The sequence below is a fragment of the Lepidochelys kempii genome, chromosome 12 (assembly GCF_965140285.1).
Source record: "Lepidochelys kempii isolate rLepKem1 chromosome 12, rLepKem1.hap1, whole genome shotgun sequence".
NCBI classification, from domain to species: Eukaryota; Metazoa; Chordata; order Testudines; family Cheloniidae; genus Lepidochelys; species Lepidochelys kempii.
Window position 1 is genome coordinate 40,848,009 of NC_136391.1, and position 25,559 is coordinate 40,873,567.

The 25,559-nt window shown below is 43.5% G+C and overlaps 1 protein-coding gene across 8 annotated transcripts in view; it reads right to left on the bottom strand.

Moving 5' to 3' along the window:
- The window catches only part of FANCA (FA complementation group A), a 72,263-nt gene extending 48,352 nt beyond the window's left edge, over window positions 1–23,911 (bottom strand). For 2 of the 8 annotated variants that reach the window (XM_073308253.1, XM_073308251.1), the window contains exons 1-10: window positions 23,792–23,910; window positions 22,902–23,011; window positions 17,314–17,386; window positions 14,476–14,618; window positions 13,562–13,657; window positions 10,321–10,394; window positions 9,235–9,347; window positions 7,810–7,892; window positions 7,213–7,246; window positions 630–696 (exon numbers count right to left, since the gene is read on the bottom strand). In XM_073308253.1, the coding sequence (XP_073164354.1) occupies window positions 630–696; window positions 7,213–7,246; window positions 7,810–7,892; window positions 9,235–9,347; window positions 10,321–10,394; window positions 13,562–13,657; window positions 14,476–14,618; window positions 17,314–17,386; window positions 22,902–23,011; window positions 23,792–23,846 (848 nt within the window). In that variant the 5' untranslated portion in view covers window positions 23,847–23,910. Of the gene's footprint in view, window positions 1–612; window positions 697–7,212; window positions 7,247–7,809; window positions 7,937–9,234; window positions 9,348–10,320; window positions 10,395–13,561; window positions 13,658–14,167; window positions 14,215–14,475; window positions 14,619–17,313; window positions 17,387–22,901; window positions 23,012–23,791 lie in introns of those variants that run through there. The other 6 variants (XM_073308252.1, XM_073308254.1, XM_073308255.1 and 3 more) reach the window with 6 other exon arrangements.
- Between the last annotated feature and the right edge of the window lie 1,648 nt (window positions 23,912–25,559).

The following is a 25,559-nucleotide window of genomic DNA, read 5'->3' on the forward strand; positions in this document are numbered from 1 at the left end:
GGAACAATAAACGGGAGCCACGATCCACGATATATGGAGTACAGTTCATTACTATTTTTCCCTTTAAATTTGTTTTCACCAGTCAAACTGCCAAAATGAAGAAAACTGACAGTTTTTATAATACATACAAAAAGAGGTTACTGTGTATTCTGCTCAAACTATCAGCTTTACACAACAACACTGGCTGGGACTGAAGACTGAAAGATGCATAGCAGGAATGCTAATTGGGAATAGGATCAAAGCAGGACTAAGGGTGTCTGGAAGCAGGAAATTCGGGAGGAGATCTGAACTGATGGAAGCTGCAGGGGACAGGAAGACGAGAACTAGGGTAGGAATAACTGCCAGGAAAGTCACAGAATGCCTTGTGGGGATATCATACAATTCAGAACTGGCACCTATATTGCCAAAATATACTTTACTACACTTACATTTATTTTCTGCAGATATCGTCTATAGTGTTTGCATACATATATTTGATGAGGGAGGGGAATGCCAAAAATAAGTAGCCATACTTTTAAATTATTTGTAAACAGGTTAAAATATACTCATTTTATAATTTTTATGTCTATAGAAAACAGACATGCAATAGTGGGAAAAACAGACAATACTCACAGGAGGAGATTTCTTACCAGCATTTCACAGCCTGTAATTTAGAAGAATCTTCCTGTTTTTCATTAGCAACAGCATCAAGTACCCCTGATCCCCCAAAATAAAAACAAAAAAAAAAAAGCACAAATAATCAAAGGAAGAGAAAGAAAGATGGAAAAAACACCGTCATTAAACAAGGAAGAACTAATTAGAACAAGCAACATGTTTCAGAGTAGCAGCCGTGTTAATTTGTATCTGCAAAAAATCCAGGAGTACTTGTGGCACCTTAGAGACTAACAAATTTATTAGAGCATGAGCTTTCATGGGCTACAGCCCACTTCGTCGGCTGCATAGAATGGAATAAATAGGAAGAAGATAACAAGGTGGAGTAAGAGGCTAATTCTTAATTAATTAGCCTCTTACTCCACCTTTTCATGTTCTCTGTAGGTTATATATCTTCTTCCTATATGTTCCATTCTATGCATCCAATGAAGTGGGCTGTAGCCCACAAAAGCTTATGCTCAAATAAATTTGTTAGTCTCTAAGGTGCCACAAGTCCTCCTGTTCTTTTTTCAACAAGCAACCTGTGCACCGTTTAAGGAGGTGACCCCATTAGGGAAATGGGCAGCAGAAACCATTCATCAGAGCTTGGTTCTTATGAAAATTTCTCTAAGTAACACAAAGGCTTAGAAGCTACTAATACTAACCTTGAACCATTTTAAAAGGCTCCCCAGCATGCACTAGAAATTAAACCATTTAAAGATGTACATAAATGAAAATTTAATTTCCAAACCCTAGTGCCCTAGATTCTGAAGTTTGACGTGCTAGTGAAGATCCTTGCACCTGTTTGGAGTCCCACTAAAGACAATAGGATTCTGCATGGAGGAAGGTAGTTTATGCTAGAAGATCATATATTCACTTATTCTTTAGTGGATGACTGATTCTCCTCACTGTACTAAAGAGAAAGCAGAATTCTGCTTGTTAATTCCCCCCTGTCAGTCCCAACTCTGGGGTTTTCCCATGTTATATCTACTCAGAGCATGGCTACACTTGCAGATGTAGAGCGCCGTGAGTTAAACCTGCCTTCGTACAGCACAGTAGGAAAAGCACAGCAGTCTGTCCACACTGACAGCTGCAAGCACACTGGCGTGGCCACATTTGCAGCGGCACTGGGAGCAGTGCATTGTGGGCAGCTATCCCACAGAGCACCTCTTCCCATTCTGGAGCTGTGGCTTGTCCCAACGCCCCGTGATGCATCAGTTCACATCCCAGCATTCCCTTTGCTTCCATCCACATTTGGTGCCATCTTTCAATGGTTTTTGTACTGTGCGTTCTGTCTTCCCTTTCAATCTGCAGGAACGGAGCCCGAACTGCTGAGTATGCTGATGAGTCTCGCCAGCGCATCACATTTGGCAGTTGAGTTATTCCTTAAGATCCAAAGTGACAGTGAGGACTCCGACGACAATATCGACTCAAGTAATGTAAACGACATGAGTTTGCTTGTGGCATTCACAGACATGCTCACCACCATGGAATGCCGCTTTTGGGCTTGGGAAACAAGCACAGTGGTGGGATCACATCGTCATGCAAGTCTGGGATGACTAGCAGTGACTGCCGAACTTTTGGATGAGAAAAGCCACTTTCATGGGACTGTGTGAGGAGCTCACCCCCATCCTGCGGCACAAGGACACGAGATTGAGAGCTGCCCTGATGGGGGAGAAGCAGGTGGCTATTGCAATCTGGAAGCTGGCAACTCCAAACAGCTACCGATCGGTCGCTAACCAGTTTGGAGTGGGGAAGTCAACCGTTGGAATCAGGTTGATGCAAGTTTGCAGGGCCATTAATCACATCCTGCTCAGAAGAACCGTGACTCTGGGTAATGTGCATGACATTGTGGCTGGCTTTGCACAAATGGGTTTCCCTAACTGCGGAGGGGCGATAGATGGGAAGCATATTCCAATTCTGGCACCAGCCCACCTAGCCTCCAAGTATATTAATCGGAAGGGCTATTTCTCTATGGTTCTCCAGGCACTTGTGGATCATCGTGGGCATTTCATTGACATTAACACAGGCTGGCCCAGAAAGGTGCATGATGCACTCATCTTTTGTAACACTAGCCTGTTCAGGAAGCTGCAAGCTGGGACTTTTTTCCCCAGACCAGCAGTTCAACGTAAGGGAAGTCGAAATGCCCATTGTGATCCTTGGAGACCCCGCTTACCCTTTGATGCCGTGGCTCATGAAACCCTACACAGGGAGCCTTGACAGCAGTAAGGAGAGGTTCAACAGGCTGAGCCGGTGCAGAATGACTGTGGAGTGTGCTTTTGGCTGTTTAAAGGGTCGCTGGAGCTCTCTGTGTAGGAAGCTGGACCTGGCCAACAACAGCATCCCCGCGGTTTTATCCGCGTGTTGTACCCTCCATAACAATTGTTAAGGGAAGGGTGAAAGATTCACTCACGCATGGAACTTGGAGGTTCAACACCTGGAGGCTGAATTTGAACAGCCAGAGAGCAGGGCTATTAGGGAGGCCCAGCGCGGGGCTGCAAGGATTAGGGATGGCTTGAAGGAGCAATTTGAGGCTGAAAGCCAACAGTAATGTCTGATGTGGTGCCCTGCACGGGAGTGAAGCGCAGTAGGAATCTGTGTTTGCTACATATGAAACACTGACTTGCAGTGCCTGTTGCTTTCCTGGGCTAAGGTTTCTTTTATGTTATGCAATAATAAAGAATGTTTTCAAAGCCAAAAAATCAATTTATTGAAAAGAAACACAACACAACTGCTTGTGAAACACAAAGGGCAAGGGGGTGGGGAACAGTACAATCACGGATTTGTATATGTCCCATCTGGAGTGCTGAGCAATGCATGCTGCACTTCAGGATGGCTACGCTGCATGGTGATGGGGGTTGAGTGCAGTGGGTAAGGGTCATAGTTTTCAGGGCTGGGTGGCAAAGCTACAGGTGTTGGAGGCAATGGGTAGCGGTAAGAACTCGGATGTTGGGGAAAGTGGTTTGGAGGCGACATGGTGGCAGAAGAGTTTGGGAAAAGGGCTGCGGGGGGAAGTGGGGAAAAGGAGCACGCGCGGGGGCACAGTAGTGCTACGCCTGCCTGACTACAAGAGCCTGGATCAAGTCCGCTTGGCGCTCCATGATGCTTATCACCCGCTCTGTATTTTGGTGCCGGCGATCCGCATTTTGCTGGCAGACCCTCCTTTCACTCTCCCGCCACTCCTGCACGTTTTTATTTTCATTAGTTGAATGCTGCATGAAATCATGCAGCATGTCCCCTTTGCTTCTATGTGACCTCTTCCTGATTCTTTGCAGCCTCTCGGCCGTTGATAACACGGACGGCTGAGATCTCAAAGTTGCATCTGTAAAGGTAAAATGCAACACTTAACAGAGGCAGCATTGTTCACACCAGACAGAGCAATGATTCCCCCGTAGTCAAGGGCAAGCACAGTCTATACAATAGCATAATTTGCCTGTGCCAAAGCGAGCGCACATAAAGCATGGGAGCCCCAAAATGGTGAGTAAGACAGGGTCAAGCATGACTGATTGTTTCACGGCTGTACTGTCCTCTGGGTTTCTGTGCCTTAGGGATAGCCAACAGCGGCAGGGGGCCCCTATACTGAACACTGTCCCCACATTTTCCACAGGAGTTCGTCCTGGAAGATATCTCGCTGCTGAAGGTGACCAGGGAAGAAAGGGAGAGTCTTCTACTGCAATGCGGCTTCCGCTCTGGCCCATATGCAGCATGCCTGTGTGCAGCAATGGTCTCCCCACCCCTCACGGCACAGTGGCGCGGACAAGTTAGCTTTACTGGGACGAGGACAACAGTGGCTTTCCCGAAAAACCTGCGCAAGCATATTGCCCAAGTTCTGGCTGAGACCTTTGAAGAGATTACCGAGGCCAATTACCACGATGTGAGAGAGCACATCAACGCCCTATTCCGCATCTAGGCATGCATGCGGCCCTAACCCTCCTCATCCCAAGAGCCTGTACCAAATAACTTCCTTCCCAAAATAAAAGCTGCTTACCGGGAACCTCCTCTGGTGTTTGTCCCTCCCCAAGCATTGGCCACCGCGACTGGCTACCTTCCTCCTGGCTTGACAACAGCTCCTGGCTGCACGCATCTACGGATTTTAGGGTGTCTTCCTCCGCCGGAGCACCCTCGCTCCCGCTTTGCTGCTCCTCCTCCTCCTGCCTTGTTGCACTGGCCTCTCAGGTGTCCATGGTGGTACTCGGCATGGAGGTGGGGTCGCCCCCAAGTATTGCATCCAGCTCTTTGTAAAAGCGGCAGGTCGCAGGGGCAGCACTGGAGAGGCTGTTTGTCTCTCGGGCTTTGTGGTAGGCATTCCACAACTCCTTCACTTTAACCCTGCACTGCAGTGCGTCCCCTTTCCACCATGGCCCTTGATATCTGCCTGAAGACATTGTAATTCCTGTGGCTGGAGCGCAGCTGGGACTGGACAGCTTCCTCCCCCCAAACACTGATGAGGTCCAGCCCCTTGCCATTGCTCCATACTGGAGATCGCCTGGCGCGTGGAGGCATGGTCACCTGGAAAGATTCGCTGAGAGCACTCCACACCTGGCTGAGCAAACAGGAAGGGGATTTTCAAAATTCCCAGAGAATTTAAAGGGCGGGTCTGATGGTTGGTCACCTGACGGCAGGGCAGTAGAATTCAAAGTGATGACCAGAGTGGCTAGCACAGGCATTGTGGGACACTTCTGGAGACTGATCAGAGCGCACTATAGGACCAGGGAATCCACACTGGTACCACGGTGTTCCAGCAGGGGCGCAGCAAACATTATTCCACTCGCCAAGGTGGAGTACCAGCAGTGCTGTAGCTGCGGAGACAGAGCACTCTACGTGCCTTGCCAGTGTGGACGGGTAGTGAGCTAGGGCACCTGGGGCTCCTTTATTGAGCTGTAACTCACAAGTGTAGCCAAGCCTTAAGTAACACTCAAATGAAGACTAGGCCTACTGCATTAATTGTTGACGAAGACAACGAAGTGCACTGGCAACTCATACCCAGTACTGTCTTGGCCCATCAAGTTACAGTTCTCATTGACCAGACTAAATGCTGATCTTTTACTCTAGCGCAGTGGTTTACAACCTGTGGTCGGCAGACCCCTGGGGGTCCGTAGACTATGTCTAAGATCTCCAAAGAGGTCCACACCTCCATCTGAAATTTTCTAGGGGGTCCATAAATGGAAAAAGATTTAAAACCACTGCTCTAGTGAATGTGGTAGACAAAACAGCTTTTCCGTTTCTTGCTCCATCACATCTTTGAAAGTCTCAAAATTACTGAAGGGAAATCAAAGAACTCTTGAGCTTTAAGGGAAGAGCCCTTTGATTAAGACTGGGGGTTCCCTCTTGTGACCCACTTTTAAAAGGAAATGTACTCGGACGCAGGAGACACACAAATGCCCCATACTTGTTCCTTATCTGCCAGACCCTGCTATTTTCTCTCTCTATTCTCTCCCTTCCTAAAGAGGAATAAATTAATGTTAAATAGAGGAGACTAGGGGAGGGAAGAGGAGAAAAACCACTCTGATCTTCAGACACAGGAGCTCACTATCACTGTATACCTAATATAAAGCATAATGCTCCCACTGCTTCTCTCACGCTGACACTTCTCCCCCAGACCAAGGTCTTTGTTAAATCATTAAGTTATTTTATATAAAATATCTAAATCTGCTTTAAGGCAGTTGATTAGTTACTGAAGTGTAAAGAGCCAAGCAGTGTCACAGATGTCAATTAAACAAGCTAAATTTAAGAATTAGTATTAAAGCCCTTATTATTTCCCTTTTGTGGAACACCCTGCAGTTTATATACAGTTCTGGGCTGTATTATATTGCCATTGAGAAACCAGAGGAACAAGTGGTCAACAGCATGACAGCCACATGTGAGGATTAGGGCAATATACTGGTCTCTAGGTCTATAAAGGTCTATAAAGCATCAGTGGCAATGACTGAGTGCTCACCCTGCAGAGAGAGAGCTGCGTGGACAGCACAACAACAGGTGAGGAAGATCATCTGCTGCTGATCAGAAAAGCTTTGGACTTCTGTTTGGTGTTTTTTGCATTGTGATTTGTGATGAAAATCCAGACATTACTATTCTTGCCCACTCAGCATCATCATCAGGACTGCCCAACACAAAATGGATTTCATGGGAAAATTCAGGGATTTGAAGATTACACATGCAGTTTAAATTACAAAGTTTCATTCTTGGCTCATTCTCATTAAACACATCACTATATAAAGATATTTCAAATTTTACAAAAAGTTATTCTGCTAGTTAAAAATGCTGTGTTATGGTGTCACAATGATTTAGCACCAAGACACTTGTATAAAACATGCAAATTCAAAGTTCTTAGTCAGAGAGAGCTAGTATAAAAGAACAAGGGGTTATCTGCAATACAAGAGGAAGCTCATGGGGGAAAGTGCATCAGAGTTATCTTAAATGACTAGTGATGTACATGATGCAACACAACAGAGGAAATCCATCACTAGTAAACAGCTCCTTAATGCCCTTGGAAATCTCCCAGGAAAGAATGGAGGTATGTCTAGCAAAGTACATTCCTAGTAAATTGCACAAAGCCCCAAATTATAAATAATTAATACTTACATGTCAACATTTTTTGCAGTACAGCATAACAGATCTATTTAAAATAAACAAATTAAGACCATTTAGCATTTAAGGAGGCTGTAAGTAAGTATATTGGCTCAAAAATTAAATTATCCTAAAATTCCTAATTTAAAGATTAACTGTTAACATACAACTATTTGTAGTATAAACACAATATATAGAATTTCCCAGTTTTTTTTCTACTACTTCACAGTATTTCGCATTGCACATTGGAAAGGAAGCAGAGCAATCAAGCAAAATCTGTATGTAGAAAAAAAAATGGTGACCCTGAAAAGAGTTACTGTGACAATTCATCATTCCAAAAAAATCACCTTTACAAAGCATATTGATTTTGAAATAAAGCCAGTTTCATAAATTAGTTCTGGAAGGTCTATGATAAACTCTCAAAGAATCACCTCTGCATTGGTCTCCTCACCGTTTACCTCTCTGATTGCTCTCCTGACTTATTGTCCTGTCGATGTTAAATTGTAAGCAATTTCCAGCACGGATTGTGTCTTATTCTGTGTACTATAGATCACCATGTATATCAATGGTGCTTAAAAAAAAAAAGCATAAATAGTACCATTTTGCCCTTACATGGGGGATTTTCTGGAATTCCACCTTCTTTTCTGGATCTGAAGTTTGCTGAAATCCATTCTGAAGAAACACAATCATAAAGTCTGCAAAATCAAGAACGAACAACTGTTTCAGCCTTCTCTTTTACCTACAATGAAAGAACACATCCAGTCTCCGAGAAGGGTTACTGCTGGTAAAGTTTCATTTATTACACAGCGAAGTTAGCCTAGTGTTGGGCAACCTTGCTATCTCTTTAGAGGTAAAATTATTTCATATACAGGAGGACCAAAGGCATCACATATCACAGAGGTGCTTAGATACCTCAATGATAGTGGCCATATAAGAACTTAGATATATAGGCAGTTCATTGACTCACATATTCCAGAGTCATGCAATCAATACAACAGACTGCCAATATGTTGTTTGTTACACATTTTATACAAAATATTTATCTTTTCCTTATGCTACAGATTCAAATGCATGAAGAGATAATTGGCTCTTCAGAGTTTTACACTCTAGGTGAGCCTCCTCAGAAGAAAAATCCCACTGTGCCTGAGGAGATCTGTGGAAGAGGATTAACCCACACCACTATTGGAAGAGATTCACTCAGTGCAGACAAAAATCTCAGACTGAATGTTGAATTTTCAAGAATGCATGTATTTGAACAATGAAAATGCAGAAATTTCAACCAGATAACTCAGTTTGCCTGGCAGTACCTGACCAAGTGCACTGGTCAAAAGATTTCACTGGTACTCCTCAGTAAAACGAACAAGCTATTAGCTTTTTCTGAACCAGGAGAGAAGCACAAAATTAGACAAAAAGGTGGGCAGAGGAGAAAACATAAAATGGAATCCTGGTTAGTATTAGGTTTGTGGGTTTTTTTTGTTTTTTTTTAAATAGCCAAATGGATGATGGGTACTATATGGAGGGGACATGATCAGGATGCAGGAAACCAGTGCTGGTGACACACCTCTACCACCACAACCCTTTGCTGGTCAAAAAAATGAACTTCAGGTCACTAACATGTAATGTAACAGAATATAAAACATTTGTGCGCAAAACTACATGCTAGAAGCGATGAAAGACAAATGGAATAGTGGGGACAGGATAGAAGAAAGAGGAACAGGAGATTTTAGCCACCACAACTCTAATGATATCATGGCCAGTAGTGGAATGGACATTCTCTTAATTATTAAAACAAAGTTATGAAGGAATAAAGAAAGAAAATTATGGTTCCAGGTTAACAGTCAAAGAATTCACTTTCTTAAATTCCCTTATCAGTATAGAAATGTAGCCCTCTTCATCAAAACAGATAACAAAAGAATACAAGCTGAAGACTGTGTTTTCATATACCTAAAGTTCTAAGTTGAATTATATCTGTTGTAGATTCTAAAGTTTAAGTACTTAAGACCACACTGTGTTAAATGCCTAAACTCAAAGTGTTACCTGAGAGTATGTGCCCAGAAAGCTCCACATCCAGGGAAGAACTGTCTGTCTGCTTACAAAGCAGACAAAGGCTGCTGCATAGCCACTCCACCACAGCAGGGGTGTCTGAATTGCTGAGAAGACAACAAAAGCAGGTTTGATTTGTTTCACTCTCTTTATTGTGATATTTATTTTTCCTCCAACTAACATTCACTCACATTCAGGAGAGGACAGATGCTTCCACGCCTTGACTCCATGTCTGGTATTTATTTCTTAAAGTTGTGCCAACTGAAAGCTCTATTTCCTTTATAAAATATTTCAGAATGAATGTGCCCACAGAAAGAGAACCGATCTTGAAATCTCATGTTAAATTATTTATTTATTTCCACCATAAAAATATATCCATAAAGAACAGTAAGAAAAAAGCTTTTCTGTCTCGAAGGAACTACCTAACATCCTGTGGATGATTTCTTCAGATCACATTGAAAAACCAACCAAGTTCAACTAATTAAAATAGGCAACGCATGCAATTATCCCACCCAGTATCAGTAACAGAAAAAGAAAGCAATATCATCATCAGGGGAGCCAAGAAATCTCCAACCTCCGCACATAGCACGAGAGAATCCTCTGAAGGATTGCTTGATTTTATTTATTAGAACACTGTGGCACACACTTGCAAGATGCTGCGCAGGGTTTCAATCACTTGACTGCTACAGGAACTGAATCTGTAAATTCTCAGGATGATAAAGTTTTTGCTACATGATTCCTAAAATGGGACCTATTGAAAGTCTATCAGAAAGCACAATCATTCCAGTATATCTTAACTTCTAACTTCAATCTATCATCAAGGTTTCTGTCCTATATCAATTTATAGCGTAGAGGTAAATTTATTCTCTAAGGTATAACTCTGTTGTAATACTCTGCCTTGTAAAGACAGAAGTGTGCAGCTTATGCACAGTAAGATCCCTGTTCTAGACCAATTTTATTTTTTAATGGCCAAGAACTTCTGAAGCAAATTTTAGGCAAAGACATTAACAACTAATCCCAGATAAGGTTTCTATATGTTTGAGACTAAAGACATCTGCAAACGTATAAACCTCTGCTTACCTCTCCAGCAGCTCTCCCAAGCTAACAATGTTGCCTCTGTGCAGGTGCCACACAACTTCCAACACGGGAGGATTCTAAGAGGAATAATGCTACAGTCAGATGATAGTGGGTAACATTTACAATAGCAAACTTTCCAGGGGCAAACATTAAAAGAAAATTAAAAACTGTTAGTCAGATTAAGGGTGTGAAAAAATCTGAGCTCATCATAACAGTAATATATAAAATACCAATAAAAAAAAAGTTACCATAGACCTATTCTCTCCTACCCACTTTTGAAATGTTAATTAAGAATGATAAATCATTCAGGTCACTTTACATCCCTGGAATAATCCTGATTACGTTCTAAAGAAACAATGGACACCTCAATGGATTGGTAATAACTAGGGTTGTCAATTAATCGCAGTTAACTCATGCAATTAACTCAAAAAAATTAATCGCCATTAATCACTGTTTTAAATCAAACTGTTAACAACAGAATACCAATTGAAATTTATTAAATATTTTGGATGTTTTTCCACATTTTCATATATATTATATTCTGTGTTATAATTTAAATCAAAGTGTATATTTTTTATTATAAATATTTATACTGTAAAAATTAAACAAAGGAAATACTATTTTTCAATTCACCTCATGCAAGTACTGCAGTGCAATCTCTTAGTCATGAAATTGCAACTTACAAATTTAGAATTTTTGTTGTTACATAACTGCACTCAAAAACAAAACAATGTAAAGCTTCAGAGCCTACAAGTCCACTCAGTCCTACTTTTTGTTCAGCCAATTGCTAAGACAAACAAGTTTGTTTACATTTACAGGAGACAATGCTGCCCACTTCTTTACAATGTCACCAGAAAGTGAGAACAGGCATTTGCATGGGACTTTTGTAGCTGTTATGCTACATGCTTCCATGTAGCTTCCATGCTAATAACACTCGTTAAAAAAAAAATGCGTTCATTAAATTTGTAATTGAATGCCTTGAGGGAGAATTGTATGTCCTCGGCTCTGTTTTACCCACATTCTGCCATATATTTCATGTTATTGCAGTCTCAGATGACAACTCAGCACGTTGTTCATTTTAAGAACAATTTCATTGCAGAAATGACAAAACACAAAGAAGATACCAATGTGAGATTTCTAAAGATAGAACATAAGAACGGCCCTACTGGGTCAGACCAAAGATCCATCTAGCCCAGTATCCTGTCTTCCAACAGTGGCCAGTGCCAGGTGCCCCAGAGGGAATGAACAGAACAGGTAATCATCAAGTGATTCATCCCCAGTCACTCAAACAGAGGCTAGGGACACCATTCCTGCCCTTCCTGGCTAATAGCCATTGATGGACCTATTCTCCATGAATTTATCTAGTTCTTTTTTTTAACCCTATGTTTATGGTTTTGGCCTTCACAACATCCTCTGACAGCTACAGCACTCGACCCAAGTTTTAAGAATCTGAAGTGCCTTCCAAAATCTGAGGTGTGGCAAATGCTCTCAGAAGTCTTAAAAGAGCAACACTCTGATGTGGAAACTACAGAACACAAACCACCAAAAAAGAAAGCTGCTTTGGACTGTTATTGAGCAGAACCAGTCATCAGCACGGACGCATGTCCCCTGGAATGGTGGTTGAGGCATGAAGGGAAATATGAATCTTTAGCGCATCTGGCACGTAAATATCTTGTGACATCGGCTACAACACTGCCATGAGAATGCCTGTTCTTGCTTTCAGGTAACATTGTAAACAAGAAGCGGGCAGCATTATCTCCTGCAAATGTAAACAAACTTATTTGTCTGAGCAATTGGCTGAACAAGAAGTAGGACTGAGTGGCCTTGCAGGATCTAAAATTTTAATATGGTTTTATTTTTGAATGCAGGTTTTTTTGTTTTTTTTTTTTACATAATTCTACATTTGTAAGTTCAACTTCCACGATAAAGAGATTACATTACAGTACTTTGTATTAGGTGAATTGAAAAATACTATTTCTTAGGTTTTTTACAGTGCAAATACATGTAAAAAAATAAAGTGAGCATTGTACACTTTGTATTCTGTGTTGTAATTGAAATCAATACATTTGAAAATGTAGAAAACATCAAAAAATATTTAAATGGTATTCTATTATTGTTTAATTGAGCGATTAATTGTGATTAATTTTTTTAATCGCTTGACAGCACTAGTGATAATATAAAACCCAAAGGTAGACAGACATTAAGAGTAAATTACCCTTCCCTACAGAGAAGGATTGAAACTTGCAGAGCTGCTGTCTGTGTTGTACATTTTTTGTGGAAAAATAGATCTCAGTCGCCAGTGCTGTCAATCTAGCATTTTTCACAAACACTAGCATTCATATAAAAAGCAGAATGACAGGTAATAGCTTACATTCACTACCACTCTTTGATGCCAAAAGCCAGTCGGCCAATGCTAATGCTCCCTTTTCTCATGGCAAGAGTTGAATGCAGAAGCCAGTCAGGTGGCTTAAAAAAATGGAAACCACATAACACACTAGCTATAATACAAATAGTTATTAAACAATCAATAGCATATGAAAAGGAGCATTTACTATTCCAGATATCAGCATGCTTCAGAGGCACTGTGAAGCAGAATGAAAGTAAAGTGCTTTCAAACACCCAGGAAGACCTATTATTAAGAATATAAGATGCATGACCAAAAATTTTCTATTGCTTTTAGTTAAACTCTTTACCAGGAAGGCTACCAATGTTTGTCCTCCCCTGCTAGAAATGCTTACAGTTTTTTAAAATATTGTCCTACTTTGCAAGCCATCTCCTGTTCACCTGTTGCAGTCACTATCAAACAGCCATTAATATTTAGGGGGGGGGAAGGGTAGCCTTATTGGCTTCCTTTCCCTGAATGTATGGCCTTTTTAGATTAATTCACACAGCTTTAATAGATTTTAGTTTTAAAATATTTTAAATGGAAAAATCAATGCTCCTTCACATTAAGACAGAATTATGCTTTTAAAGTGCCAAAAAGGCCGTGGTGACACCCGGGGAAATGCAAAATGGCCACCATCCTTCAAAAAATAGGACCAATAAGCTCCTGAGCATGCTGCTATCGGCCATTAACAGGAGGAAATCAGATTATTAGATTTCTGCAGTCTATTTTAGTGTTACCCCTTGCTTTCAGGGGATACATAACAAGAGAGTTTAATATGCACTACTGGTTCCACTCAAATAATCTAAATGTTCTGTCCCTACAGTCTGCAGAACCAGCATTTCTCTTCAGAGGTCTTACCTGCTTTTTCCACAGTTCTTGACAGAAGAGCAAATGACAGAAGGCATTGTGCACCAACAAATCCTTGACAGTTTGAAGCAAACAAGACAATTTCTTCTGGAATGGAAAAAGTCCCCTCAGTAAATATTGCATATAATTATAAAAATATTTTCCTGTTTTTCCTTATTTGTTGAATTTTAGTGACTGAATGGATCAGGGGATTGATTGGCGAGGAGACAGTGAACCTTTCACCTTTGGGTTATGAGTTCAAATGCACCCCACGTCAGTAGTGACTGTAATCACTGTCACAGGACAGCTTTCCAACTATTTTTGTTCACCCAGTGATGGCAGCACAGCAATGTGAATTCATGAACTCAAGCATCAGAAGCAAGAGTCACCCTATACCACCAGGGCCTGATGGCTGTTCAGTGGCCTCGGTGAAGTGAGTTAATAGTCTCAGTACAGCTTCTTGTGTCCACACACACAAACCAACACAATAATTCGCTAAAATTGCAAGCAGGGATGCTAAAAATTAAACAATGGACACAATAAAATGAACCTCTTGGGAAGGGCTGGGGCATACTAAAGAAGAATCATATACAAGAAGCTTGCACAGCCACTACTCACACTGTACTAGCTCTATGGATAAACAGAGGACATCATTTCCAGGGCTGTCAATTCAGTAGCTTTCATGTTTAGAAAAAGAATGCTCCATTTCTAAGGATTTTACAAAATACAGATATGAACCATCAGCTATCTAGTTCCATTACTGGTTTTGTATTTTTTTTTTTTTAAATCTTTTGGGGACTACATATACGTTTATGGAGGCCAGGCAGAGTGAGCTTAAAGTGTAAAAATAAAAATAACCATTAACAATGCCTTTTCCCTCCCAATGTTCATCTTTGTGGGCATAAAAGAAAAGATTTTCCTCTTACTCTCTGCTCCAAATTCAACAGTGCAACTTGGTTGGACTCCATGGAAGTTTTGCAAATCTGTTCAATGTTGGTAGCAGTGGTATTGGCTGACAAGATTCCCATTGGTACTCCCAGCCTCGAGGCCTGCTCCTGCAGAATGGAGACTGGAACACAAAGCAAAGTTAATAGTGTCAAAGGATTGTGGGCTGAGCACTAGACTAGGAACCAACAACTCTGGAGTTTTAATCCTGGCTAACTCTCTCTCCATCTATGGCTTTGGGTAAATCGCTTGATCTCCTTCCCTGCCTCATTTTCCCCCATCCACAAAATGGACAGAACATCATCTACCTAAAAGGGATGTTGTGATGATCTCGTTTGTAAAGTGCATGCTGACTAACAGTATTAGAGCTCGTCTCTGAGGGACAAAATTTGAAAATAACCAAAATATTCAGAAGTCAGAGGACTTTACCTGTCAGTATCTGACAAACTTAAGAAAGGCTACTGCCAGAATTACAGGGCAAGCCATACTCTAGTTTTTGTCCCTTGAGTGGACCCCTCCACTGACAGGCCTGACTTTCTTCATAGCTTTCAAGGATGGAATCATATGATTCAAACACTTTGAGACTGGAAATCAGGGTGGCTCCTTAAATCAAATTTTCAGAAGTGGTCACTAGCAATGGGAGATGTGCTTGAATACATAAAGTGTAAAATAATGCTAAGTACTCTGAAAAAAGATCACTGTTTCTCAAATTTGGTCACCCAAAATTAGTTCATGCTTTTGATCTTAATCTCTCTCTGCCTTAACTCCCCATCTGTAAAAGGGATAAAACTTATTTCATAGGGGTATTGTGAAAAATAACTAGTTATTGTTTGTGAAGCACTCAGGTACTCCAGCGATTAGTACCAGAGAAAAAGCCCATGAGGCTATTAATTCTATCTTCACAGCAGGATTCAAACAGTATGCAGTAAAAAAGGCCTATGACCATACATTGAACAATGAGGGTAAAACAAAATATTTAATAGCTGCTCATTAATTGAGTACCATCCAGCCTGTGCACTGAATAAGGCAGGGGGTCGGAGAAAAAATAGCATGTGACAAACATGGCAGTTTCCTGCATTATCCTTGGGCGATCTTATTGAATTAAGTTTAAGTATCTTTTGGGTCCAATGTATTAAATGAATTGTTTATGTATTGTGGGACAGGATTGTGTAACCTCTTGAGGGGGGAAATGTGGCAGATGTGAGCCCTGAAGGTTCAAGAGACTAGACTGAACAATGTGTCAGACAAGAATAAACTCCTGGAACAATAAGTATTAAGTGGTTTTCCTTGGGAAAATGTAGGGGGAGATTAATGTAAATTCCCCAACTCTGCTTATGCAAAACCCAGCCTTTTGAAGCTATGCCCTGACGAGTGGGTGCCTTTGGAAGATCAAGAAAAAGGAATACTGGTGCAGTTGCCCTTGAACTGTGACAGTGATCACATAATTCAAAAATCATATCATGATGCATACACATAAGGGGGCCAAATTAAGAAGGCACAGGCAATCTTAATTCTGGAATTTCCTAACTGTTGAGTGGTCAGCTTTGCAATCCTAATAATGTTTTTAATGTAGGGAATTTTTTCATGCTTTAGAAAAGGCTGATTAGCCAGACTACTTTTAGAAGTCCCAAGTGACATGACTTCCCCCATTTCCTCTTGGAGATTAATAAATCTGCAACAGAACCTGGGATTTTAAGTTACTAGGAAGATATTATTTTACTAGGCAGGCTGTTAAACTTATCTTGCCAGGATGTTAATAGGACACTGTTTTATAATTAGGGGGCAGAGACATGCCAGTGAAGACTATTTTATATCTTTAAATGATCTCTCTCTCAGGTACCAACCTCATCCCTGGTATTTATCTACCTTACTATGAGAAAAGAGTGGATTGAAGATGCTCTGAGGGAAGTGACTGACTACAGCTGTGTACTTACACTTCTCACATGCATACCAAAGTACTCCCATAAATACCTATGGATTTACTACTAGGGGTAACACACTTTATTGCTTTTGTACACCAAGTTCATTGCACGCACTAGGAGCTCCTTGCATTCTCCCTGACAAGCTCCTTCCCATCCTTCTCTATTGCAGACCCTCTGAAATCCCCCCACACTTCTCTCATGTCAGGGGCTAAATCCCCCATTCCTCCCTCCCGTCCACGCCAGGGCCTCTGTCTGCCCGCCCTTCCCACGTCTGAGTGCGCTCCCATACTTTTTCCCCACTATGCCAAGGACACAGTGTGCCTCCATTCTTCTCGTGCCTCCCCATCCTTATTCTCCTCCTCTCTCTCTTTAGAGGATGTCAACATTTTTAAAGTGAACTGGCAGAACTAAAATGAGGGGCATTGTTTGGAAGAATGTGGTAATGGCTGCCATCAACCAGCTCTTTGATCCAAAGCCAATTACAGAGCTGGTTGAAGCTGCTAGCTCCACTAACCAGATGCCAGGGGCTCTGCATATCGCTCATTTGTTTCTCTGTTCTGATTGTCCCATTTTCACCAAAAGCAATAGTTTTCTACCCTTGATGCCTAGAGCATTCCCTGAAATTTTGGAACCAATCAGATGTGGTGTTCAAAAGTCACCCTGTAAGACTTTACAAGCTAGGCCAGGAATAGGAAATGTGGCTTGCTGCTGTCCTCATTCTACCCAAAAAAGAACCACGGTGCTCAGTATATACTTACAACTATATATCTATTTCAGAGAAGAACAAACTAGCAGACAGAGAGAGAACAAGAAATTAAGGGCATATGACAAGTAGAAATTCACTGTGTCAGGAAAACTTCATTTCCATCTCTCTCGGACAGATACTTCCTCGCTCACCTACAAATGATTCTGAAAAAGCACTTTGAGGCTCTGGACCACTCTGTTCAGTTGATTTACTGGAACTCTCCACCTAGAAACAAAATAAAGGCTTTTAAATCTGTGTGTACATGTATATAAATATATTACCTTTATATGGCACCTTCCATCTGCAACATTCTAGAAATCTGAAGCAACTGAAATAAAACTAATGTTAAATAATACCACCTAGCTCTTATATAGTACTTTTCATCTGTAGATCTCAAAGCGCTTTATAGAGGTCAGTATCATTATCCCCATTTTACAGATGGTGAAACTAAAGCAGGAAAATAACTTGCCCAGGGTCACCCAATAGGTACATGGCAGAGCAGGAACAGAGTCCAAGTCTCCCGAGTCCTAGTCCAGTGCTCCTTCCACTATGCCATTGGTAAAATGTGACAAAAAAAATGTTAGGAACTAGAAAAAGTCAGTTTCCTTTTAAAAGGTGATTATTCTATAGTACTCCTTAGAAAAACAAAAGTTCCCAGAGAATAAATTCTAGGAAGTACCTGGTCTACCTATAAAAGTCCTCAAAAGCAAATGCCTTCTCCAACCTGAGAGCGCAAGATAATGCACAAGAAGTCAGGTTTCAGAGTAACAGCCGTGTTAGTCTGTATTCGCAAAAAGAAAAGGAGTACTTGTGGCACCTTAGAGACTAACCAATTTATTTGAGCATGAGCTTTCGTGAGCTATAGCTCACTTCATCGGATGCATACCGTGGAAACTGCAGCAGACATTATATACACACAGAGATCATGAAACAATACCTCCTCCCACCGCACTGTCCTGCTGGTAATAGCTTATTTTAAGTGATCATCAAGTTGGGCCATTTCCAGCACAAATCCAGGTTTTCTCACCCTCCACCCCCCCCCCCCCCCACACAAACTCACTCTCCTGCTGGTAATAGCCCATCCAAAGTGACAACTCTCTTCACAATGTGTATGATAATCAAGGTGGGCCATTTCCTGCACAAATCCAGGTTCTCTCACCTCCTCACCCCCCTCCAAAAACCACACACACAAACTCACTCTCCTGCTGGTAATAGCTTATCCAAAGTGACCACTCTCCCTACAATGTGCATGGTAATCAAGGTGGCCAAGAAACTTCCTGAAAAAGCACAAGATCAAATCCGCACAGACAAACCCCTGGAACCCCGACCTGGGATATTCTATCTACTACCCAAGATCCATAAACCTGGAAATCCTGGGCGCCCCATCATCTCAGGCATTGGCACCCTGACAGCAGGATTGTCTGGCTATGTAGACTCCCTCCTCAGGCCCTACGCTACCAGCACTCCCAGCTACCTTCGAGACACCACTGACTTCCTGAGGAAACTTCAATCCATCGGTGATCTTCCTGATAACACCATCCTGGCCACTATGGATGTAGAAGCTCTCTACACCAACATTCCACACAAAGATGGACTACAAGCCGTCAAGAACACTATCCCCGATAATGTCACGGCTAACCTGGTGGCTGAACTTTGTGACTTTGTCCTTACCCATAACTATTTTACATTTGGGGACAATGTATACCTTCAGATCAGCGGCACTGCTATGGGTACCCGCATGGCCCCACAGTATGCCAACATTTTTTGGCTGATTTAGAACAATGCTTCCTCAGCTCTCATCCCCTAAAGCCCCTACTTTACTTGCGCTATATTGATGACATCTTCATCATCTGGACCCATGGAAAAGAAGCCCTTGAGGAATTCCACCATAATTTCAACAACTTCCATCCCACCATCAACCACAGCCTGGTCCAGTCCACACAAGAGATCCACTTCCTGGACACTACAGTGCTAATAAACAATGGTCACATAAACACCACCCTATACCGGAAACCTACTGACCGCTATTCCTACCTACATGCCTCCAGCTTTCACCCTGACCACACCACACGATCCATCGTCTACAGCCAAGCTCTGCGATACAACCGCATTTGCTCCAACCCCTCAGACAGAGACAAACACCTACAAGATCTGTCAAGCTTTCTTACAACTACAATACCCACCTGCGGAAGTGAAGAAACAGATTGATAGAGCCAGAAGAGTTCCCAGAAGTCACCTACTACAGGACAGGCCTAACAAAGAAAATAACAGAACGCCACTAGCCGTCACCTTCAGCCCCCAACTAAAACCCCTCCAACGCATTATTAAGGATCTACAACCTATCCTAAAGGATGACCCAACACTCTCACAAATCTTGGGAGACAGGCCAGTCCTTGCCTACAGACAGCCCCGCAACCTGAAGCAACTACTCACCAGCAACCACATACCACACAACAGAACCACTAACCCAGGAACCTATCCTTGCAACAAAGCCTGTTGCCAACTGTGCTCACATATCTATTCAGGAGACACCATCACAGGGACTAATAACATCAGCCACACTATCAGAGGCTCGTTCACCTGCACATCCACCACTGTGATATATGCCATCATGTGCCAGCAATGCCCCTCTGCCATTTACATTGGTCAAACTGGACAGTCTCTACGTAAAAGAATAAATGGACACAAATCAGATGTCAAGAATTATAACATTCATAAACCAGTCGGAGAACACTTCAATCTCTCTGGTCACGCAATCACAGACATGAAGGTCGCTATCTTAAAACAAAAAAACTTCAAATCCAGACTCCAGCGAGAAACGGCTAAATTGGAATTCATTTGCAAATTGGATACTATTAATTTAGGCTTAAATAGAGACTGGGAGTGGCTAAGTCATTACGCAAGGTAGTCTATTTCCCCTTGTTTTTTCCTACCCCCCCCCGCCAAACGTTCTGGTTAAACTTGGATTTAAACTTGGAGAGTGGTCAGTTTGGATGAGCTACTGCCAGCAGGAGAGTGAGTTTGTGTGTGTGTCCGTCCCCGGGGAAAAGGGGGTGGGGGGTGAGAAAGCCTGGATTTGTGCAGGAAATGGCCCACCTTGATTATCATACACATTGTGAAGAGAGTTGTCACTTTGGATGGGCTATTACCAGCAGAAGAGTGAGTTTGTGTGTGGGGGGGTGGAGGGTGAGAAAACCTGGATTTGTGCTGGAAATAGCCCAACTTGATGATCACTTTAGATAAGCTATTACCAGCAGGACAGTGGGGTGGGAGGAGGTATTGTTTCATGATCTCTGTGTGTATATAATGTCTGCTGCAGTTTCCACGGTATGCATCCGATGAAGTGAGCTGTAGCTCACGAAAGCTCATGCTCAAATAAATTGGTTAGTCTCTAAGGTGCCACAAGTACTCCTTTTCTTTTCACAAGAAGTCAGAAACTTGGCATGACGTGCATGCATGTATCTCACACGTCTATAAAGACGGTCACATTATGGAATCATGGGTGGCTATTAAGAGAAAGCTGATAATCTCCAATAACTTTTTACTCTGTTCACTATAAATCAGAGGCTTTTGAAGTGCGGGGCGTGCACCTTTCGGGGTGGGGAGGGAGTGATGAATTATCAGTAACAAGCCATGCTAAAAGACCAGGGTCAGGATGGGGCTCTGTCTGGTAGGGGAAGTAGATTGGACTCTGTATAGGTGGTCTTGACTACTGAGACCAGGCTCCCTACCTGTCTTAGTCCCTCACTGCTACAGCAGCCACTGACAGGCACTTACCCTCCTCTGTTGGGTAGGCCAGCAGGGACTCTGCAAGGAGAGAGCCAAAGGCTGCACCCCAGGACTGCTGACCCCCTGCTGGACAGAGCCCCCTCCTGACCCTGGCCCTTCAGCATGGCTCCTGGGCACATCTGCTTCCCCTCCTAGAGGGAGCCTGTGGAAGGGAAGTGGACAGTGCCATACTGAAGGGCCAGGTTCAGAAAGGGGCTGTGTCAGTACATGGCCCAGTGCTCACAGGGTACAGGCTTTGGCTCCCCTGCTGACCCTGGCTCTTCAACGTGGCCTCATTTCTTTATTCTGAGTAGGATGGGAGCCAGACAAGCAGGAAACTGGGTCCCAGCAGCTGAGACTGCCCAACCGCTGCAGGGCAAGAAGTCTTCAACTGCAACCTGGTGAGTACCCCTTCCTCCACACCCCCCATGAGTACAGGGCACCCCTCCCGCAAGGGTACCAAGCACCCCTCCTCCCACCACATTTCTTAGAAAGAGGTGGGCATGCATGGGACATGAATCTCCAAAGGAGGAGCTCAGCAAAAAAGTTTGGGAACCTCTGCAATAGACGAAGCCAGTTCTGATCCCAACAAAGAGGATGGGGTAATTTACCACCTGTGACATTCTGTACCTGAGGGGAAAACCCTGCACCCCAGGTTCATCCTTATAATATGATTGTGTGGTATCAAATGCAAAGTTTTTCATGTCAGGTGTCTTCGGAAGGCTCATGATGCATTGAGCATTGTTGCTATAGTAATGTTATAGGTTGTAATTTCATGTATATAGTTATGAGGCTGAACATGTGCCCTCATGGCTTAAAACAGGCCCAGGCAAAACTCTCCAAGAGCAGAGGGGCAGTTCACACTTCATTAGGGCATGTATGGGACAAACCCAGCCCAGCCTCACAGGAACAAAGGACACTGGCCCAGGCAGCAACAAAGGATCTGTTGGACTCTGGAGTAAGTCACCCCCCCTTGCTTTGTTCTGTTTTGGACTGCAATGAGGTAATGCTCACCTGACTCTGAAGGGGGAGGGGTTAAAGCCAAGAGGGAAGAAAGAACTTGATAAAAGGGAGAGATGTTTGCCGTACTCTTCCTTTCTCTTCCACCTTCATCTATAGACACCACCACCAAGTGACTAAAGCGCTTATCAAAGGGGAGAGCCTGGCTGAAGGGCAATCAGCCAGTCTGTGGTGAGAAGCATCTAAGTTTGTAAGGGCACTGAAAGTGTTAAGATCGCTGAGAATGTGTTTTGCTTTTATTTCATTTGACCAAATCTGACGTATATTTTAAGTGATTATAAGTCAAAGCATATCTTTGTAGTTAATAAATTTGTTTGTTTATTCTACTTGAAGCAGTACGTTTGATGTAAAGCATATCAGAGGCTCCCCTTGGGATAACAAGCCTGGTACATACCAATTTCTTTGTTAAACTGACGAACTCATATAAGCTTGCAGTGTCCAGCGGGCATAACGGGACACTGCAAGACAGAGGTTCCTAGGGTTGTGTCTGGGACCAGAGATATTAGCTAGTGTCATTGGGTTGCACAATCCAAGGAGCAACTTATATGCCAGAGGCTGTGCGTGAACAGCCCAGGAGTGGGGGATCTCACAGCAGAGCAGGGTAAGGCTGGCTCCCAGAGACAAGGATTGGAGTGGCTGAGCAGATCACCGGTCCAGATAATACCAGAGGGGAACATCACACCACCATATTTCAAATCTTAATTAGCTCTATATAACCGTAACTGCACTTTTAGGCCACAGTAATAAAAGAAAGAATGAATGTAAATCTCATTGCTAAAAGGAAAACCACTAGTCTTTTAGTTTTCTTTTACACCGGTTTCCCACATGTTCACTTACTGAAGATATTCTGCTTACACAACATGCACCTTAGACCTATGGAGACCAAACTTCAGCAGGGTTCTACAGAAACCCAAGATATGACTGGTAAATTCAAAACTGCCAGCTGTCTTACCTCCAGCAAGAGGTCATTCAAGTTCTGATGGCAACTCAGAAGGTGAACAGCTGCTTTCTGAAACTCCTGTCCACTGTCAAACGTGCATTTCTGTTTCTTGACTCTTCCTGCTAAGAAAATTTTAAAAAAATAAATAAACTAAAGGTTTACTAAACGGCCTGTTTTCTGCTGTTTTATTTCTAGAATGCATAAGTGTTGTGCTGATGAAAAGGAATGGCTGACATAGGCAAGAGCCAGACACAGTGTGGGCTAATGCTACAGCTCTGCCAAAGTCTGCCCTCTGATCCCCAAGGCCTCTCCTTAATCCGGACCAGATCCCTTTATACAGAAACTGCCAACTGTGCCAAAACGGAGACAAAGAGGAGGACTATAAGATTATTATTTTTAAATGAGACAGGCGGGGTTGTTCCAGGTGCTGCAAAAACACCTTCTGCACCCGCTACAGCGAGACTGACACAGACAGTTTTAGGGTTACTCTGAATTGAATCCAACCCCAGGATTGGTATCCGGGGGCGGGACAGCTGGGCGGTTTGAGCATTGGCCTGCTAAACCCAAGGTTGTGAGTTCAGCCCTTGAGGGGGCCATTTAGGGATTGGGGGAATAAAGAGTTCAGGAAAGGTGGCGCTCAGGAAGCGAGGCAGAGCCGGCGGGAGAGACGGAGAGACGGGCTCCCGCCCGCCCGCCCGCGCCGGGAAACCGCGGGACGGCTCTGCGGGGAGAGCCCCGCCCCGGCGGCGAGCCGAGCGACTCGCGCCCACCTCCCGCGGCGGCGGGCGGGGTCGGCCCCCTGGGGGACCCGGACGCGGCGCTTTCCAGAGCGCTCCCCTCGGGCGCCCGCTCCGCCGGCCGGGGCAGCCCGTGGGCGTTGAAGGCCCCTGGCGGTCACCTACCCAGCAGCTCGGAGAGAGCCCGGCTGCCCCTCCGCCCGCTCGGGCTGGTGGCCATCCCCGCTAAGCCGAGCGCCGCAACCGCCTTCTCCTCAGCGACGGCGCCGGGTCTGCAACCAACCAGCCAACCAGCCCGCCCTGCGCTCCCATTGGCTACGGCGCCCCCAGGTCGTCACCAGACATTGGCTAAAGGGCTCCGTCTGTCCCCGCCTACTGACTTGTCTTGACCGCCATCTTGGTAGTGGCAGTAATTGCCATGGAGTCCGCCATCTTGGTAGTGGCAACAGCCTAAGTATCCCTTCTCCCCAGTCCAGCCCCATTTTTGAAGAGGCTCCTCGTTTGTGGTGGGGTTGGAGTTTAGGAACCAGGCCCACAGGGCCCTGTGTAGCTTGGCTAAATGATGGAGATTGGGTGCGAGGTGTTAGCAACTGTCTGAAGATTTGGGAGTAAGTGGGGTCTGCTGGTTTTGTCAGTGCTAGGAAAACTACCCCAGGCACATCTCAGGTAGTCCCGAGCAGGGTGTAGCTGCAAAGGCAGCCCATGGCAAAGCACATTCATGTTAGCAGGATGGTTAAAAGCATCAGGTTTAATTAACAAGGTGGGAAAAGCTGGAAGCTGCTGGAGTTTCATCTCTACTTGGGATCCTCAGTGGGAGTTTTTTGGGAGTACAGACAGCCCGTAGGAACACACTTTAGAGAACAGCACATCTGAGTGGCTGAAGGGAAGCAGCAGAATTATTCATGCCGGACAGCTGGGGGCAGAAGAGCAATGGCCTCCAGCTAGGAAGAAGGGAATTCATGCTAGGTATTAGGGAGCCTGCCTGACAGGATGGTCAGTGGGGCTACTATGCATTATCTGCCTATCAAAGGCATCATGACTAGATGCAGTCAAGAGAAAATTGAATTTAGCCTTCAGATGCACTAGGAGAGGAAATGCCGCACGTGTGCTGGGGTTAGTCAGCAGCTTCTTCCAGCCTAAAGTTGAGGCTTTTGTTTGAGCCTATAGGATAACTGCAATTGGGAGTTTTGTTTGTTTGGGGGTTTTTTGTTTTTACTTTATAAGTATACTCTGGGCGGAGATTAGTTTTATTTTCCCAGGTTGGCTCTGTGGGTCTGAAGCCAGTGAGACTACTCGGGTAATCAGCAACCAACCATCAGAATTTATTGTATTGTACCTGACTTGACACAGAAACTGCAGAGATTGTAGTTTCATTGTAGCTCTCTTACTGAATCACAATAGAGATTCAGTGGTGATGTAGCCATGTTGGTCCCGGAAAGAGAGACAAGGTGGGTGAGGTAGTATCTTTTATTGGACCAACTTCTGTTGGTGAAAGAAACAAACTTTGAAGCTACACAGACCTTGCCCCACCACCTGTCTCTACCCTGGTACAATCTGGAGCCTGCATCTTCTTGAAATAAAATCTTCTATTCTAGGACTCAAACACTACAGTTCTCCAGCCGGACGGTGATAAGGTTGCCACTGTACAGTGCCTTGGTTTTCTGGGAACAGAAAGCTTTTAGAAATTTCAGGGGTCAGGAGAAATCCCATTTTAAAGTATTTTTTGTTTGTTTGTGTGTCTGTTAGCAATACAATCCCACAGAGCAACATACAGCGTGAGGTGTAATAATTCATTCTGAGCAGCACAAGTGCAATACATACTAAGTAAATTAACATTCATGGGACAGTTAACATGAAGCAACAACCTGGTTTCTTTTTACAGAAACAGATTGAGAAAATGGCCTGTTGGAATTGATTGTGAGGCATTTTATTC